This window comes from Podarcis liolepis (genome assembly GCF_965112155.1).
Source record: "Podarcis liolepis genome assembly, chromosome: 5".
In the NCBI taxonomy this organism is placed as follows: Eukaryota; Metazoa; Chordata; class Lepidosauria; order Squamata; family Lacertidae; genus Podarcis; species Podarcis liolepis.
Window position 1 is genome coordinate 52320436 of NC_139556.1, and position 19811 is coordinate 52340246.

The following is a 19811-nucleotide window of genomic DNA, read 5'->3' on the forward strand; positions in this document are numbered from 1 at the left end:
CTGGTAGACAGCTGCCCTGGACACAGAAGTAACCTGCACCTCCATGGACAGCTGTGAGTCCAAAATGAATCCCAGGCTGCGCACCTGGTCCTTCAGGGGCACAGTTACCCCATTCAGGACCAGGGAATCCCCCGCACCCGCCCGCCCCCTGTCCCCCCAAAACAGTACTTCTGTCTTGTCAGGATTCAACCTCAATCTTTTAGCCACCATCCATTCTGCAACCGCCTCCAGGCACTCACACAGGACATTCACCACCTTCACTGGTTCTGATTTAAAAGAGAGGTATCATCCACATACTGATGAACCCCCAACCCAAACCCCCTGATGATCTCTCCCAGCGGCTTCATATACATATTAAAAAGTATGGGGGAGAGGACAGAATCCTGAGGCACCCCACAAGTGAGAGCACTCACCCAACACTCACCCCCCACCACCACTTTCTGAACACGGCCCAGGAGGAAAGAGCGGAACCACTGTATGACAGTGCCCCCAGCTCCCAGCCCCTCTAGACGGTCCAGAAGGATGTTATGGTCGATGGTGTCAAAGGCTGCTGAGAGATTGAAGATTAGAGGGTGGGACTCCAATATCATATATATTTTCTCAGTAGGAATGAAATCTCATTTATTTCAAGGGCATTACTTCTGAGTAAAACATACCAAAACCACTCAGTTGTGTTTCATCCTGTAATGGCAGAACACTTGGGGAGTGTTCTTCTTTTGATTGCTTAGCAACAGTGATCAAGTGTCCTTAGCAATGGGGCTGCCTGTTGACTGCCAAAGCATTAGAGCTGCCTCTGTGTTTTGTGTTCTAACTTTGTTCAGAAATATCTGATTGAATTCCTTTTTACAAAAGAAAAAGAAAGAAAGCTAAGATTCTGGGACCCTAGAATCATAGAATTGTAGAGTTGGAAGGAACTCTGAAGGTCATCTAGTCCAACCCCTGCAATGTAGGAATCTCAGCTAAAGCATGCAGGACAGATGACCATCCAACCTCTGCTTAAAAATCTTCAAGGAAGGAGAGTCCATACTACTGTCAAACAGCTCTAACTATCAGAAAGTTCTTCCTGATGTTTAGTCAGAATCATCTTTCTTGTAACTTGAAGCCATTGGTTCAAGTCCTACCCTGCAGAACAGAAGAAAACAAGCTTGCTCCATGTGACAGCCCTTGAGATATTTGAAGATGGCTATCGTATCTCCTCTCAGTCTCCTCTTAACCAGGCTAAACATATCCAGCTCCTTCAAGCACTCCTCACCCAACTCCCTCAACTAACTGTTCCTCAAAAGGCTTGGTTTCCAGACCCTTGACCTTCTTGGTCACCCTCCTCTGCAGTGCGGGTAGGTATTTTGAAGTGTGGCCAATCCAAACTAACAATAATAATGCAGAGTTATCTTCACTTTGCATTGTTTTTAAAGGATGGCCATTTATTAACAGACTCCACAGCTTTCATGAAAATTGGTTTTAAGAAAAAGCTTGCTGCTTTCTTTCCCAGTGGCCACCCTTTAAAATGAACCAAGTTCCCAGAAGTTCCTTACTTTTTGTTTATAATGACCTAAGCAGCAAGGATTCATATGAGATCTGGGTCTAAGAGGGAAAAGAGAGATGCTTTGGAGTTTAAATGGAAAACAACATTTCACACTTCCTCCTTCACAGTTTGTGCAGTTGCTTAGCTTTGCTAACGTTCTGCTGGGGAAGGTCATGAAGATGAAAAGCCTGGCAAGATGGGGGTGATGGAGCCTTTTCAAAAGAAAGGGAAATGGCAAGCAAGGGGGCCAAAAAATGTAATCACCAATAGTTGCACATTGCTCTTTTCCTTTTAATAGTTCTTCACACAGCTCAGCTTCAAGCTTTAGGAATCAGACAATAGGTCTTTTGTGAAGCTGTTCTGAAAATTGCACAGCAGTATTTTGCTCAGAAATATAGAAGCTTCTCAAAACCAAAATTATCCAAAATGAATGAATGCTGCTTTGTAAGCAAATGACTAAAAATGCAGTGTTCACATTAATATTTGGCCTTGTTAAGTTAGGTTCTGGCTTTTATTATATAACTCCTTGATTTGCTATCCTGAGCCAGTCAAGTCATCTTTGACACCATCTGCACTATAAATTTAAAATACTATGATACCAGTTGAAACATTCATGGCTTCCCCCTCCCCACCCCCCCAAAAAAAATCTGTATAAGTGTAATTTGCTAAGGGTGCTGAGAGTTGTTAGGAGATCCCTGTTCTCTTCATAGAGCTACAGTTTGCAGAGTGCCCTAGGAAAATGAATTGATATTCAAATCACTCTGGAAATTTTAACTCTGTGGGAGGACTATGGGTCTCCTAATCACAGCCTTAACAAATTACACTTCCCAGAATTCTTTGGGGGAAGCCAAGACTGTTTAAAGCGGTAGAAAAGTATTTTAAGTTTATGGTGCAGGTGAGTGAGGCCCATTAAGCCCTGTTGAAACCACTATGTGGGCAATGGCAATTTTGCTTTGGTTAAGTCAAATGGCTACTGAAATATTTTGCAGGAGAAACATTTGTACAAAAGCATTTGTTTAGTGGCATTCTTGGCTCACTGCCGTTTCCCCTTTTCTGGGAATTGTGAGGATCTAGAGAGCAATATCCTTCATGCCAGCGGTCACCATCAGGGGTTTTATCTTGAGATCAACAGTTTAGCTAATTTCAGACTCTAATTTGTTTACATGATCAAGTGATTAAACCAAGGCCACAGAAGCAAGCTGAAAGCAAGATAAAGAGACCCTGGTTAATTAGACGCTTCTCTTCCATTGTAGAGTAAGTGTCCATATGAATAGTACTTTGATCATTATCACTAACAGAGCTGAGTGGAGTTCAGAATTTACTGCCAGCACAAAGTGACCTAGAGTTTTCTGAGATAGTAACTCAAGAGCAGCCTATGATATCGAGAGTAAAGGTGTCTGGCTTTATCTTACTGGGATTTCCATACCCATGTAAAGGAGGATAAAACTGGATGAACTCGTCCCTGCCCCCTTCCAGCACTGAAATTACTCTTGAAAGAAGCCAGTTGAATAGTTGCACCTTGACATGGTTGCAGTGTGCAGTGCCCACGACAATTTCTCCAGTTTGCAAATGTGCCCATGACCGCCCAAAACATTTTGCTATCCCTGCTCTAGCATCTTAGACAGAGGTTTTGTGCATTATCTCCTTTCTTAAACAAGAGCTACCATTAATTGAACCTGGAACTCTCTGCAGGCAAACTTGCTCTTCCACAGAACTACGTATGATCTCTTCCACTATTCAACTGCCTCTTAATGCCAAATGACTTTTTAAAAAACAGTGATTGCACAGTGATGATCTAATCCTGTCTTTGTTGTAGTTGGATAGGATAGCGACTCTGAATCATCTTCAGAAAGCAACTGCATAAATCCGTATTCAGGCAAACATGTTGTTGTTTACCACAGGAGGTGACCTGGAAAATAGTTATTGACTTGGAAGGCTGGTGCTCATTTCCATGCCCTTTCTATGCATAATCTGTGAGCAATTTGCATGAAATTAGATACAAAACTCTGTCTGGTAGACATGTTGCACACAAGATCTGTGGATCTTTAACTCTTTGATTTGTGTTGCTTTTCAACTTTTACAAAACGGTTAATTAAATATTGCAAAGCACATCAGGCCCAATCTCAGCAGTTCCTCCTTGTCATTAGATAAGGTGACTCAATAGCTCTTCTGATTGTTAAACTCAGAAGGACAAAACCTTGAAATTGCTCCCCTAAAGTATGGAATAAAGGTTGGAGCACTAAGATGTAAACCTATAATGCATCCCAAGACAGTTTAGCTTTAATTTCTTAGCTATTCAGACTTTGCTTCTGCAGGTTTTTCTGTGTGCCCAAGTGCATGGTGGGCTACTGTTGTTGTTTTTTTAAGATGGAAATTAAGATTCATTGGCTTTGATTTCTTGGTATTTTTAATTGGCAGCTCCTCAACTAAAATAATAAATATTGGATATTTCCTTAAATGTTGGGTAAGTCATGTGTTGATCACTCTGTTTTGCCTGACCTAACATTCATTTTAATAGAACATCTACTGCTACAACTGATAGTACTATTGCTACTGCTGCTTGCTGCTTCAAGTATGGGTGGCTGTGAAAGAGTAAGCTGGTAAATTATTTGAATGGGGCATGGTGATGAGCAAATAATCTGACACCATATAAGGAGATCAGGAGCAAGTCAGCTACTGAGCATAAACTAACAGATGAGGAACCTCTGGGCCTCCAGATGTTATTGAACTTCATTCATTCTTGACTGCTGGCCATAAAGGCTGGGACTCATGTGAGTTGAAGTGCAACAATATCTGGAGAGTGCCCCATTGCTGAAACAGGATCCAAAATAACATGTGAACTAGCCATTAGGAAATTTCTCCCCTTATGAAGAATTGCATACCCATTTGGTTGACTAAAGTGTTCCAAACGTTCAATGCCACTGTACAGTAGGGTTAAAATTTTCAAGGAGTTAACTGCAGAAGGTTTATACAACTCTAGGAAGACCTTGTTCCCCACTTCTGTAAGTTAATGGGGATACAAGTGAGTCTCTGGTGGAACTCACCCTGCGAACTTCCATAAATTGACATCATGATAGATTTGGCTTCTTGTGTATTGTATTGCCCATCTGCAGGCAGTGTTAAGGGAAAAAATGTCAGCTGATTCCACCATTACACTGTGCTGGGTTTTCTAAAGGTTATGTATATCAGTGTGCATTAGAACATAGAATGAGACTATTTCTTTTGGCAGTTTATATATCATAACAGCTCAGTGAAACTAAAAATAGAGTATGATGTTATGCTTCTCAGCAGTTTATGTGCTTGCATAAACAGGAATGTTAAATATCTTAATATTCATTTTGCATTCAGTTTTAAATGCTACCATATTTCTGTGCCAACTAAAAAAGGCAAGTTCACTCTCCCAGATTTGAAACAGAAGGTCAGTAATATGCATTGCAAAGCTAAGCTTTGAGTTCCCAAGACTTGGAAGTGAGTGACATAAAAAAGTTTCATGGTGCATATTTAGTCTAGATTTCCTAAATTGGCTGGCTCTGACCATTTAGAGATGATCTTATGTTCAAATATATCTGTGTAGGCTATATTTATTCAAGTGCATAGAATCATAGAATCATAGAGTTGGAGGAGACCACAAGGGCCATCGAGTCCAACCCCCTGCCAAGCAGACTATAAACCCTTCAGATTCACACATTCTTATAAATCACAAGAATTGCACCTCTACTCAGTGATATCAGCCAGACATTATTCAATGTTTCTTCATGTTCAAGAGCTGTCAAGGATTCAACCTATCCCATTCATCATCCTACCATTTTTAATCACTCATAATGAAATGTCAGCCTCCATTTCAAAGTACAGATGACTAGAAACACTATGGCTATGACAGCTACAGTTCTGTGGTTGCCAGGCCCATTCACTGTATTGCCAAGTTGCCCTAAAAAGTCTGAAACTGGCACAGATTTTTTCAGACTTGGCCATTTGAAAATGTAGACAACTCAAAAATACATATGTTTATAATAGACTAGAAAACAGATGGTCTTCCATATTATGAGAATTTGTCAAGCCTTCCATAGCTATACATCAACACTCCCCCTTAAAAGTCTTCCTAAAATATTTCAAGGGTCTGGTGACACTGATGATGTTATGCATTAATGCAGTAAAAACCGCCTTCGAGCTCTAAGATGAAATCCTAATCCTGATGACTGAAGTAAAATAGAATTTTTTCATTTATTTTAATGGAGCTAGGATTTCATACACAGACTAAAGCTAAGGCTGGATTTACCAGTGAATGAGCTGAGATTCATGAATAGATTCATAGGGTTCCGGCTGTGTGTTCTGGAAACCCTGTACACAGTATGGCAAAAGGCTAACATCAAGTTTCAGATATCAAAGCACCTGCATCCAGCTTGGATATGCAGGCGCCCCAACTCTTCTCGTTGATGCACTGCTGCTGTAAAGTGCAAACAGGAGTTTGCACAGGAAAGCTTTTCAAGCTCTGGATTCACATTCAAGTTCACCTTGGTACAGGAGCAGCAGGAGCACACTTATTTTCAAAGGAAGCCTAAGATATAAATGGCAGTGGATGCTGCGATGTCTGACGCCACTGGATGAACAGGAAGGGGATGGACCCAAATAAGAATCCTAAGATATTCTGCGGTTGGTCCCCTGAGCACACTATTGTAGTGCTGTTATTATTGTGGAGATAGGCTAGGAATGGAATTAGAATGTAGGAGAACTTAATGAGGCCAAGTAAAACCCAAGCTTAGTTTGAGCAGAGATCTCCAGAGAATAGCCTAGGGGGGTTTTTTTGTTGGGAGAAAAAGGGGAGATTGGGGGCGGGGACATGATAGTGGCATTTAAAATTATGCATTGTTTGGAGAAAGAGGAAAGAGGGAAGTTTTTCTCCCTCTAATAGAACCCTGGCTTGTCCAGTGAAACTGAGCATTGGGTAATTCAGGACAGACAAAAGGATGTACTTATTGAGACAGCACATGAACTGTGGAATTCACGGCCACAAGATATAGTGATGGAGATTAACTTGGGTTTAGACAAATGCATGGAGGATGAGGTGGCTGATGGCTACTCCTCACAATGGCATGATACCTTCAGTATCAAGTGGCATGCCTCTCAACACCATGTGGAAACACAAGTGTGAAGAGTGTTTGGTGCCCTTGTCCTTCATTTGGATTTCCCATAGGCATTTGGTTGACCACTGTGAGAACAGGATGCTGGGCCAGATGGGAACTTTGTTTGATTCAGCAAGACTCTTACAATGAATATTCTTATGTTAACTCATTTTTTAAAACCAAAGCTCAACCTGAGGACCATATCCAAAATAATAATAATGTGTCCTTTTGATTCTGACCAACAAGCATGACATTAAAAAAACCTTCAGTTTAAAGTGTGGGATTATGACACAGAGACCATGACTTCTAGGCATCCTTAACTCTGGCTCCTTTTGATTTTAAATAAGTGTTCCAAGCAGAGAAAGGGGGGAAATCAGTGTGGCACTAAATGGGGTGTGCACACAGGGAACAACAGGACTCACTTCCCCACCATATTTTTCTTCAACACGGACCCAAATCTATTTCAGGAAGTTCCCCCAACCCTCCAGAACACATTTAGGGGGCATGTGGGGAGGGGAGAGGGGTGGAAAGTCCTGTTTCATGAGTGGACATTGTTCTGCACATGTAACAACTTAGTTGAATCCCACCCAGGAACTATGTCTCAGAGGTTAAATGCATGTTTGGAACTTACAAGGCTCCATGTTCAATCCCTGGCCTCTTCATTTAAATGGCTCAGGTAGCAGGTGATGGGAAAGACCTCAGCTGGAGACCCTAGAGAGTTCCCTCTAGAAAGCTAGCCTGGCACAGTATAAGACAGCTTCCTATCTTTAAGAGAAGTTGAGTAAATATTCACAACCCTAGCAGTGTATTTTTATTCAGATAGATACCCCAAAGACCATCTCATCTCTTAAATACCCAATCAATCACTACACTCTGCAGGTGAGGGCCTCCTGCAGATACTATCAGGAAGTCTATTCCTTTCCATACAATGTAGGAATCACAACTTCAGTGATGTCCCCTATTTCCTTCAGTTGAACATTAGTAGGAGCTTTCTCTCAAATTAGGGTATTTTTATATATATATATATATATATATATATATATATATATATATATAGGGTTTACAAAATTTTTAAAACAATACAAACAAATAAAAAGACATACAAACACGTATAGTTTCATGACTTATTTTTTCATAAACCTTGTTTCTCGGACTCCCCCATGCCTCCCCTTTCTACATCCCAATGTCCAAAATTTTCCAGCAAGTTCTAAATAGTTCTGTCAAACATATGTCTACTTAATCTTTCCTTCAGTCAAGTCTTATGTCGCTGTACCCCTTTCTTTCTCAAAACCTCGACATTCTAAGATTCATCAAGTTTATAATAGTCCTTAAGATAAGTTTTAAATTTCTTCCATTCTTCTTCCGTCGTCTCCTTCCCCTGGTCACGGATTAGGGTATTTTGGCTATGCGTCTCTCTCTCTCTCTCCTACTGAAAACTTCCATTTTTCAACAAGTCTTTTAAATTAACATCTTTTCCAGTCTGTATTGGAATTGTTTTTAGGATGTTTTACCACCTGTTGTTTGCTGTCCATGGCTCCTTTAGGAGAAAGGGTGGGATAATTTAATAATAATAATAATAATAACATAGAAAGCTGAGAAAGAGAGAGATATTTTGCTAAATATTTGGCTACTCTATAGCTGTGCTTTCAGAGTAGAGCACATTACAAGATTAAAAATAAGACACCAATAAGAACAGAGGCTTCTTAGCCCATTGTTTTCATCTGGGAAGGCAGAATCACATTATAAATGTTTAAAGTCAATGAAAGGAAGCAAAACATCACAAAACATGTTTAATATAGGATTATTTCCTGTGGAATGCCTTCCAGATGTTTTCTCACACCACCTTCTAGAAAATATAGTCTGAGGTCATTTTTTTAAGGCGATAAATAAAGTCCTGTTTTTTGTCACAGTGTCAGAAAATTGTCATTCTCGCGCTTTATTAAATTACCCTGGGTTCATGATTTGCACCATATTTTTCAAAATTGTTTGTTTCACATAAAGGCCAGTGTTATAAGAATATTTTTCTGTTGACTATAAATAATTTTCATTTGGACTTGCTTCCGAGGCTGACAATTTCCCCTTTGATCTCATTGCAGATCTCATTGCAGACTCGATCTTGTAGTACTAAGGATTTTAATGTTCAACCCTCATTGGATTACATCTTTGGCAGATTCTTTTGTCTAAATATGTCAGACAAATAACCATATTATATGCAGAAAGTGGTGAAGAGAAAATATTCTTTGGCTGTTTTAACTTCTACACAACACTATCTATCCGAGGGCAGCATCAACAGAGCAGCAGAGAAATGGGAGGATACAGTTATTTACTTAGCATTTCTATCATGCCTTTCAATTCACAGTGGATTACATAACAAGATAAACAAGATAAAACACAATCAACTATATATTGCATCTGAGTTGCACGCAAGCTCTGGATTATATATATATATATATATATATGCCACATTAGATCGGAACACATTGCTTCCTTCAGCTGAAAGGTGGCCTTTATACAATTTATGCTCACTTGTCATTTGAGCACCTCTTTTTCCTTTGAGCATACAACCATGTGGTTGATATGGTTGTTTCTAGTAAGCATATTAAGATAGGGGGAACCCTCTCTTTGTACTGTTAGTTTAAAGTAGATTGGCCTTCACCAACTTGGTCTTGTCTCATTGTTTTGGAACACAGCTCCCATGAGACCCAGCCAGGATGGCTGATGGGAGTTGTAATCCAAAACATCTGAGGGACAGCAAGTTGGAGAAGGCGGTTTAACTAAAGGGTGCCTCTTGTTTCTACACTGGATAGTCCTTTGGTCTGATCTAGTAGGGCTTTTCTTGAAAGCTTCTGTGCCTTGGTTCTGTGCTTCCTCATATTTTCATGCTTCTTTTCAGATTGATTTTTCTGATTAAATGGCTTTTATGGATGCTCCTGTCTGAAATTGTCCTTCCTGAAAACTTCAGTGGTGCTTTATTGTAAATTTTGATGTAACATTCCCCTTACGTAAAGGGGGTATGCCTGCCAAATGGCGTCTAGACACTTGAGCAGAGTTGGCTAATTATTAGTCACCCCATGCCTTTGTCCTCAGGAATGGGAGAGAATAGCAAGTGCATCTCATAAATCCAAAATGGAAGCTTTAAGATCTTTTGTTTTGCTTTTTCTTACTTAGCTATCACAATCTGCCTTTTCTACTGGAAGATGTGTTCACAGTGGAAGTTAATCCATTAGAGTGAATGGGACACTGTCCCATCAACCACAGTATTCTCTCAGGCAGCCCCAACCTACGTGCCTTCTAAGCAGTGCAGGGGGTAGCACTGCCTGTCAGCTTCATCATTTTTAGTTTCTGTGTTGTCCTTGTAGAATTCAACAGGTAGGAGGATGGGGACAAAACTGGAATTAGCTAACTCTACCTGTCATTGGTTCTAGCTCAGCCTACTGTTTGGGCTCCTTGTCTTCTGCCCTTTCAGTCCCAACAGGCACCAGGCACTACTGTGTGCTAGACAAACAGGATCCATAGTCACCAGTCTTTTGTTCTCCTCCTTGACTGCCCACCGCCTTCTGAAATCAACCTTGGATCCAGTCCTGGCTTAGTGGATCAGCAGATTCTATCTTCTGCCATCTTCAAAAGAGTACCAGATTCTGACTGGATTCCAAGAGCTTTTTTTTTTTTTACATTGTACCATGTGCAAGCCATACACATTCATCCATTCACTCAGATTGCAGTTTTGGTTAATGAGGTTCTTGATGTTCTTAAGTGAATTTTACCTCACTACACAAACTGTGTTGCAATTGAGTTTAAAATCAGTTCTGTTACTAATCACCAGTAGATCAGCCAAGATCTAGGTCAATAAATAAGTATCAAAAGGAAAATACATTTGTAGAAATTTGGCACAGTTTTCCGAACACAGAGGCCTCAGTTCTTTTCAAATGGATACATACTTTACAAATAGCACACACAGGGTTTGCCACAGTTCAGTTGAGCAACCATAAAAGGCCAAAGTGATAATTGCTTCAGATAATTTCCAAACATCAATGAGCTTTTCAAGAATTTGGAATAAAGAAAGGTTTAAAGGTCTCAACTATTTTGATTACAATGTCATCACATTTCAATACATACTGATATGTGTACAGAAATGTAATAAGTATAATTTTCTTTTGTGAATTCGTGGATTTTCCCCGGCCTTTCCGTTGTTATTCTGTGTTTTTGCTCTGCTCCACATACTGCTTTGCATTCCTTCCAGTCTAACATGGAGAAGTTCTAAAATTAATCCCAGTATTGTTAGTAGTGGATGCTGTGGTTGGGCTGTATGACTCACCTGACCTCCCTCTGCCTGCTGCATGCAGGGACAGAGAAGACAAAGGTCAAGGTTGTCACAGGGCAAACATGCCAGCAGAACCAATCTAGTGGCCCTGCTGGTGCGTTTACATTGGGCCAACCTTGCCACCACCTCACCCTCTCCATCCCACTTTGCAGCAACAACTCAGTCAGATGGAGGACATGTGAGCAGCACAGTCCCAACTGCATATTTTTTTCTTTTTCCATTCAAGTTACTGATATGCGCAAATGTGTCTGCACATTTATTCAGCACAGCACAAAACAGAAATATTGATGCAGTCACGGTCACCATCACATTAAGATTTATTTTTGCACTGGTGCACGTTACAGATATGGTTGAGGAAGAATATGAACAAAAGGGAGTGGCAGCTTCAGCTTACTGCACCTAAATAATATCCAAAGCAGAGGAGTTATAGAATCCTCACACTCAGTGATAATCTGCAAACAAGGCCAGGGAATTTGACTTCTGGGGGTTATTTGCATGGGGACAATATTATATGCATCCCTTCCTGACTCCAGTGATTCACATAAAAGCCATCAGAATAAAGTTCAAAAGTTATCCAAACAGTTTTATTATTCATCTCTGAATTAATCCTAGCCTGCTTCCTTCCTTGATGTTTTGCATCCTACAGTCCCAAGGTCAACACTAAATTATAAAAATTAATCAAGTATATATTGTTCTGTCTAGTTGGCCTGCTCTGCCCTGATATGAACTGTGAACACTGGAGATTTCTGGTTGAATAGGTTCCTACTCCTAGAAGAGTAGCATAACTCTATGTGCATTTAAGATTAGAAAAGCCTTTGAACTTTTGCAAGCTTACCCATCCATCTCTACTTTCAATCCACTCAATAAAGCACATTAGCTCTCTTTACAAGAATAGATCAAATGATAATAGCAAACAAAATTAATTAGTCTCCAGAGACTTTTCCTTTTAAAAAGTTGCAAGAATTTACAGATTTGTTGTTGGTTTTTTGCTTTCCAATGGTAAAATGTATACAAAGGATAACTGCATAAAGTGACAGCTGACAACTGAAATATTCAGGTTCTCAGGAACCTTTACTTCTTTACAATCACTTGTGCAGGTTTTTAAATTTTATTTTTTGTGGACAAGAAGTAGCAATAACCGCAGGCTTGCCCTTGAGTAGGAAATCTAAATAATTAAGATAATAATAACAATAAAGGGCCAAGGTGGAAACAGAATGGTTCACAGTAGAGTAGCAAGTTCATGATTTTCCTACATTTTCAGAGAGTGTCAATATGAAAGAGATCATACTGTGTTTGAGGCTGATGTGGAGTTATTGATCAAATGGGTGGAGGAGCATAGCTGATGGGTAGAGCACATGCTATGTCTGTTTATAGTCCTTATAATCTCCTGTTAAAAACTTTCTCCACTGAGAAAGTTCTCTCTCTCTTTCTGCCTGAGATGCAGTGGTGACAGTCATGTGCCTTCACTGAGATAGCTGCTTGTAGAACTTTGGTTTCTTAGTTTTATACATAGATAGGCTATGTAGCTGGACTGGGGGTGGGGAAGCTCCTCTTTTCCTGCATAACATTAAGCTTCTACAGTTCTGCCTAGCACAGCATTCATCTTCAGTTTATTACACTGTCAGCCATTTATTTCATTAATGGGCCTAATCATGTGAGCGCAGCATGTCATAGGATTGCGGGTAAGCACAGCTGTATTTGCTCTGCCAACAACAAAACTAAATTCTGTGCTGAGGGGAACTGAATTCTCTGCCAAGAAAGTTTTGTTCTTTAATCTGCATGCTTTGTGCCAATCAAGCATCTTTGCCCCATTTTCTTTCTTTTAATTCTGTTTGCGCTAACCACAGGGAGGGAAGGAGTGAGTGAAAAAAGGTTCAGAAGCTTAGCCCACCCATCTCTGGAACTCTTAGGTCACATCCGCACCATACATTAAAAGCACTCTTGTACTACTTTAATGGTTGTGGCCTAGTCCAAAGAATCCTAAGGACTGTAGTTTGTCACAGAGCTATACTTCCCAGCACCCTTAATAAACTACAGTTCACAGGATTCTTGGAAGGAAACAACAACTGTTTGGAGTGATATTAGTGTGCTTTAAATGCATAGTGCGGACCTGACCTTAGTCAGCAAACCTCTTGATATTTCACTAGGTACTACTCACACACCTTTAAACTTATGTTTGTGACCATAGAAAGGGTGGAACTATATTTATAAATTAAAATTAAATGTCATATCCCTGCAGCCCAGTGCTGCCTGCAGTGTGTCCCCCACCAGCTGGAGTGTGGTGAATGTCTAGAATGGGCAGGGCCTTTTCATTAATGGCACCAACTTCACTGAACTCCTTCTGCAGAGATTCCCTCCTGGCTCCAGCATTGTGTCATCGTATGCCTGGTTTTAAAAAAAAAAGGCTTTAAAAAAGGAAAGGCCTTTGGAACTGGCTGGTTTTCTTAGTCCCTGTTTTCTTGCTACTGTGTTGGGGATTGTTTTCCATTTAAATTGATTAATCCTACTATGTTAATTTGCTGGGGGTTATGCCTCTGATTATTTCTGTTACCAGGTATTGTTGTTCTTTTTGTTAATTGCTTTTTGGCTATTGTTTTAACTTTTTTGCTGTTAGCTGCTCTGAGGCCATTTGAAAGACAGAGTGGGCTATTTATTTTAAAAATAAAATAAACTGATGCTAACCAATCCAATAATGCGAATATGTCAATTTTTCAGCAGTCCCATAGTCACTTTCATGTACTACACCCACAATTGCTGGATTAGAACCCTAAATTCAGAACCCACTGTGCATGGACACAACAAGCAGGTCATCACAGTTTATACATTGCCACAGTTTTAAGGATCCCTTCCTCTGCCTCAGGCAATGGTAATTGTTATTGCTGAAGCTTTTCTCATGCACTTAAATTATGAGCTGAGGAAGGCTTGAGAGTGCAACAGCCATTTTATGTGGCATTGAGCAAGCCATCCAACACCCACCTTAAAACTATTCTGCACCTTCCTTCTTTTTGTAAGTGAAAGTACTTTTGGGTTTCAAATGACAAGCAAAGAAGTGCTGTGTGGCAATTTAAAGGTTGCCACTGTAGGTATTTTTGCAGTGCAAACCACTTGACGATGAGGCTCCCAGGCATTTGCTACATGATCAATTAGTCCACCTGCTTGGACAGATCTATGGGTGGAAGGACTCAACATAACATTGCTCTAGTCATTCCATTAATCCAAGCCTTTCAGCTTGCCAAGCATAACATTCTTCCTTCCTGTCTCCCAAAAACACATGCTTTTGGAATTTTTCTGACACCGCCCACCCCAGTTGCAGGGGGCATGCAGGGAGAATAGTGGGGAAAGCCCCACTGCACAAGTAGAAATCCTTGCACAGGGCTTCTGCTGAAGGGGCTTGTTGGGTGAATCCCTGCCATGGTCTCCTTACATATTTCAAATTCTGATGAAAGAATCTCACCAAGCGAACACTTCATTGATGGATTTAGCTGTTGTCTCTACTTAGCAGGAGTGTTCTGAGTGCTCTGTCATGTATAAAATGTGCATTTTCCAGAGCACTGGCTGTAGGATTTTATCTTATTTTTGCCCGTTTATACCTTAACACTTCTTTGCTATGCACCATTGAGATAAATGCTGTGTTTAAAGATGGTACTCTTAACAGTTTGAATGTGTACAGTGTATGTGTGTAAAGGAGAATTAAATATTGACAAAAAGAGAGAAGAGTGCAAAAGGTAAGACAGCCTGGAGGTTTGGTTTTTAAAGATATTTTTCTTCTTCTTCTTCTTACAACATTGCAGATCTCGCCTTGCAGATTTTTTCACAAACTGCCAGCCTGAGTCACGATCTATTAGTAGCTGTCTGAAAGAAAACTATGCTGACTGCCTCCTTGCTTACTCCGGGCTTATTGGTAAGGCTTTCCCCCCTCCCTTGGGTTTGCTTTTTTGCGGGGTGGGGGTGGATAGGTGGGTGAGAAGTGAGGCTTTTTTTGGTGTGTTGGTATGAAAATGAAACAAAAGGCAAGGGGAACTCCAAGAAGTTGTTGTTGTTGGCATCCATCTCTCTTGGGAGAACATGGAAGAATGTGCCTTTGGGGGTGAAGACAAACTGTTGGAAACTACTGTGGTACTAGAGACATGTTTTCTTGCAACTGGGGCAGATGAGCGCATCTGGTTTCGCTGGTGCAGATGCACCAGGGCATTTCTTTTCCCTGTGTTCCTCCCAGTGGTCATTTCTGCTCTGGTCACTGCTATCGATACACATTCTGACTGTCTGTTTCCAGACTGTGGTCATCTGCAAGGGATTCCCACATGGCAGGGTTGATGTTGCCAGGCTTCATGTCATGGTTGCAGACACTTTTGTAACACAGAGTTGGGCTGCCAACAGTCCTGGTGCCTGAAGCCAGCTCCCCATGGAGCATGTTCTTGGGGATCCTGCCCTCTTCCATTTTGTGGACATGACCACCGGAGTGCAAGCATGCTGGGAGTGTGGGCTTGGGAGAGCACATCTTTCTTTGAAACTCTGTTGTGCCAAACCGCAACAACATCTCAGGCATCTTGAAGATTTTGTTGAAAAGCAGAGATAAAAGAAATGCTCTTCCGCCACGTATAAGCACAATACCAGGACACAATCCATGCATAGCTCAGCTCTTAAAAGTTCTTTTCTATTTACCTTTGAGTTAAAATTAATGAAATTTCCAAGGCAGTAAGCCTAAGCCTAAAGTTCATAGAAATGAAAGCAAATGGGCAAAAGGTTTGTGTACCAGGGAAGGAAGAATATTTTGAATGAAAGAGCCCACATGTGAAGTACTCTTAAAGAATAGATTCTGAATTACCTCTAGTTGGGGACTACTACTCACATACTAGTAACTGGTAGCTTTGTTAAGGAATGTCCCTCAAACATCATATCCAGCCACTCAATGCAGCCATACCAGGTATATGCATGGAAAACTGTTTCCACAAATGGATCTCCTTTGCTGTATTAGATCACCTGACTGGTAAAAGATTTAGGACCCCCAGAATAATCAAGTATGCAGCTAATCACTATATTATTTGTCAGTCTCTGTGCCCCCACTCTGCATTCCTGGTATCTACTCGTGGATGTGGAATAATGTAATAAGATAATTACCGTGGTGTGGACATGCAGGTGTTGCTATTGAGACAGAGACTGTTTACCATAGGGAAGCTATAACATGTTCTGACTTTCTGTTGGCAGTTCAGTTTCTTTTTCCCCATATAGATTGGGGGGGGGGGTGTCATTGCATGCACAGTTAGTCTTTATGTTTATCTGAACTATTGTTTAGAGCAAGCTTTAGAATATCCCACAAGTAACTTGTGTGAAATTTACTTTGCTATGAAAACGACTTCTCCTTTCTAGGGAAAGGATAGTTTCCTTGATGAATGAAACCAATTATCTTCTAATTTGTTTCCAAGAAGTCTGTTTGTGAATGACCCCCTGTGTCCTTATTAAATGGTTTCTGAGGTACCTGTCATTCCCAATGAAGGCAAAACTATCCCTTCAGATCGTTATCGTAATTAACATTTGGATTTATCATTGCTACTTCTGCTTGAGTGACTGTCAAGTACCACTGGCTTCACTTCAGAGCAAGACATTTGCCCACAGTGGACATCCCTGCATTATAAGAATGAACCGCAGTGAGCTTTTGGCTCACATTATCCCACAGCAGCCTCAAGGAGGAGTTTGGAAATTTTCACTTCTGGTTTAGATTAACAAGAGCTAGTGGTGTCAGCTGAACCCAACAAAGTGTTGACTGTTTGAAAGACAGTAAGTAAGCATTAAATGATGGATCAGAAAGCTAGCTTAACAGACTGATGACAGAGATATCTCTTGATTTGGAAAGATGGGTATTACTCAGATGTAGTATTTGGGGTGGAATAATACACATAAGATGAATATCTTGCCATGGATACTTTTTGATGCTTTGTAGTATTCCTTTCTTTTTCCTGAAGTCATTTTCAAAAACATAATATGGCAATTCAGAAATTTCTTTGTGGGACTTTGCCTCCCTTTTTACTTTAAAAACTGCAGTTGTCAATATTGGAAGAAAGATTTAATTTTCCAGATCTTAGACTGTACCATAAAGCATATATATCTTTTAGCTCATACAAATGATTGGCAAGCTTCGCCCCCCTCTCCCCTGCAAACAGCCCTGGACAGGTAATCATAAAGATGATATACTTGGCACCCCTTTATGGATGGATGGCAATAGGGTCTATGTGTATAAAAAGGAAAGGACTATTTCCACCTGCAATTTCAGCAGCTAGAGTGGTGTTGCATATAATGTATCATCAATTACATTTTGACCCATATGCTCATGCTAAATTAACTCTGTGGGGAAGGATTTGGACATAATGCTTAAGTATGCTTAAGTGAAATGAGAAGCAATTGTTCCATTCTCAACCTCACCCCAGAGGGACACCCTGGATGGACTGTTGGGCCCGTGACTTGCTGTGATTTGTACTCGCCATGTTAAACTGTTCTTTAGGAACATAAGAAAAGCCTACTGGATTAGGCCGATGGCCCATCTAGTCTAGCATTCGGTTCATACAGTGGCTAATCCGATGCCTGTGGGAAACCCGCAAGCAGGACATGAGTACAAGAACACGCCCCACTCCTGCACTTTCCAGCATCTGGGATTCTCAAACATAATGACTCTAACAGTAGAGGCGCACTCCATTTTGGTATTATGCTGGTTTCTTAGTGAAAGCGCTCATCTTAAGGCAGTGGACGTCCAGAATGTAATAGTCAGATGGCAAAATAGATAAGGCTATGTACACCTTAGCAGCTTAAAATGCAGTGAGGGAATTTCCCCACCCCACTGCATTTCAAGTTGTATTTGCATGTTGCTGGATATGTACATCTGATGAGCATTATATATTTGATTTCCCTGCACGTGCAACACCCCCCCCCCGCAAACTCCTATTCATGAAGCTGCCATCTCTGTGTGTTTTGAGACACACCTTGGCTTAACTGTAAAGTGAATGTGGCATACCTTTTCAAATCAAATGGAAATTGGTTTGAGGGGAAAGACATCAAACAGTCAAGAAACTACAGGATAGGTATGGATTGTGGCTAACATGTGTATACGAGTTGAAACAACAACAATGGGACTATGCTTGAGCTAGAGTGAATGGTAATTATGTACACAACCTAAGTATTTATTTGTGAGTGAAACATGAGAAGGAAATGGCATGAAGACTTGTTTCAAGCTCAGAGTCTACAGCTGTCATGAAACTTTTCTAGCTGTTTATGGTAGGTGTGAAAACCACATCTCAACTCCTATAGCTGTTAAAAACATCTTTTCTGATGAGATACCACCTGGGGGAAGCATGAGTAAAACAGAATGCTCTCGCTCAGAAAGACTGTGTGTTAAGATATATTACTAGGTTAGCTGTGTGTGTGTGTGTGTGTGTGTGTGTGTGAGAGAGAGAGAGAGAGAGAGAGAGAGAGAGAGAGAGAGAGAGAAATACTCAGTGCTCCAAATAACTGTACACCATGAAATTTCAGGGATCTCTCTTTGTATGTAGATATGTACAAGTTAATTAGTAGCTTTCTGTTTTTCTGACAAACAGTTCTATGTTATTCAAATAACTGCATACATTTTCACTGACAAATAGTGATCAAGGAAATACAACTACCCTGTTTTATTTTCTTGGGCCAAAATGGCAACACTTCTCGATAGTTATTGGCCAAGTTTGCTAATCATAAATAAGTATGATGACTGGGGAAGTATGGTAGCTTTCAGAAATCTTGGGAATTGCTTTTTTATTGAAGCAAAGGCAAAAGGATGACTTAACTAGCTGCAGACAAAAGAAGCTGACTCCTGGACAAAGAACTCGTGTATCTTAGACATCAGATCCAATCAAGTGATGTATGGATTCTAGCTGCTGGCAAGAAATAACTTTGGTACTAATGGATAACTCAGAATAACAGCTGCTGGCAAGTAGTTCCCAGACACAGGGACTTTTGCTGAGGATTTTATTGGAGCCATTATGCAATTTAACCTTAAGGATAACCCAGTTCCAGCAGAGAGGTACTTTTCTGTTTCCATGGGCAAAGATACTGCACAAATGCTTGAAGAAAGACTGCAAAAACACTCTCTGGCATCAAGATCAAGGGAATGGGTCTCTAAGGAAGCGAAATCAAGTGGAGATCTGACTTTGGAGGGGAAATGCACATTCTTCTTCCTTGCTAGCAGCCCCAAGACACAGTCAAGAGGATGGAAACTGACTAGTGTAACAAGAGTTCATGCCTTGCTTACTGCTGTTACTCTGAAAAACTCACAGGCTTCCAAAACCAGCCTTTCATTTTCTTTGGGATACCAAGAGCTCTTGTCAGCCTAGCATTAATCTAGACTCCAAGGGGCATATGTGTGCATTCTGTGGTTGTATGGCTACCTGTCCAGGATTCCTTTATCAACTCTTTTGCCATGTTTTTTCCTACCCATATTGAGAGCTAATTATATCCAATATGTGGAGACTGTCCACACTACAAGTATAACCTTTCAAAACCACTTGCTATGTTCCCTAGCCCAGCTGCATGGAGATTCTGCATGCTGGCAGCATCTACCTCCATAAATTAGCACTGCTTATATGGATACTCTCCATGTAAATGTGCTAGTGTGCATAGCAAGTGGCTTTCAGATGTTCTGGTCAAGATACAGTGTGTGGGGTCCTGCCAGTTATCTCCATGTGGGAGCCATAACATTAAAGTCAAGTTTGAGAATATAGACTGCAGATGTATAGTGAGCCTGAGAAGTGGTTTTTAAGTGATAGAAAACATTTACCTCTCACTTTTTAGATGATAAAGTGATTGCCACAGAACAGTGACTTTTTAA

General features: G+C 40.6%; 1 protein-coding gene across 1 annotated transcript in view; it reads left to right on the forward strand.

Annotated features, from left to right (window-relative positions):
- The window catches only part of GFRA1 (GDNF family receptor alpha 1), a 187129-nt gene that overhangs the window by 129772 nt on the left and 37546 nt on the right, over nucleotides 1–19811 (forward strand). Inside the window, exon 5 of the mRNA XM_083504983.1 lies at nucleotides 14755–14864. Coding sequence (XP_083361109.1) covers nucleotides 14755–14864 — 110 coding nt within the window. The remainder of the gene's footprint in view (nucleotides 1–14754; nucleotides 14865–19811) is intronic.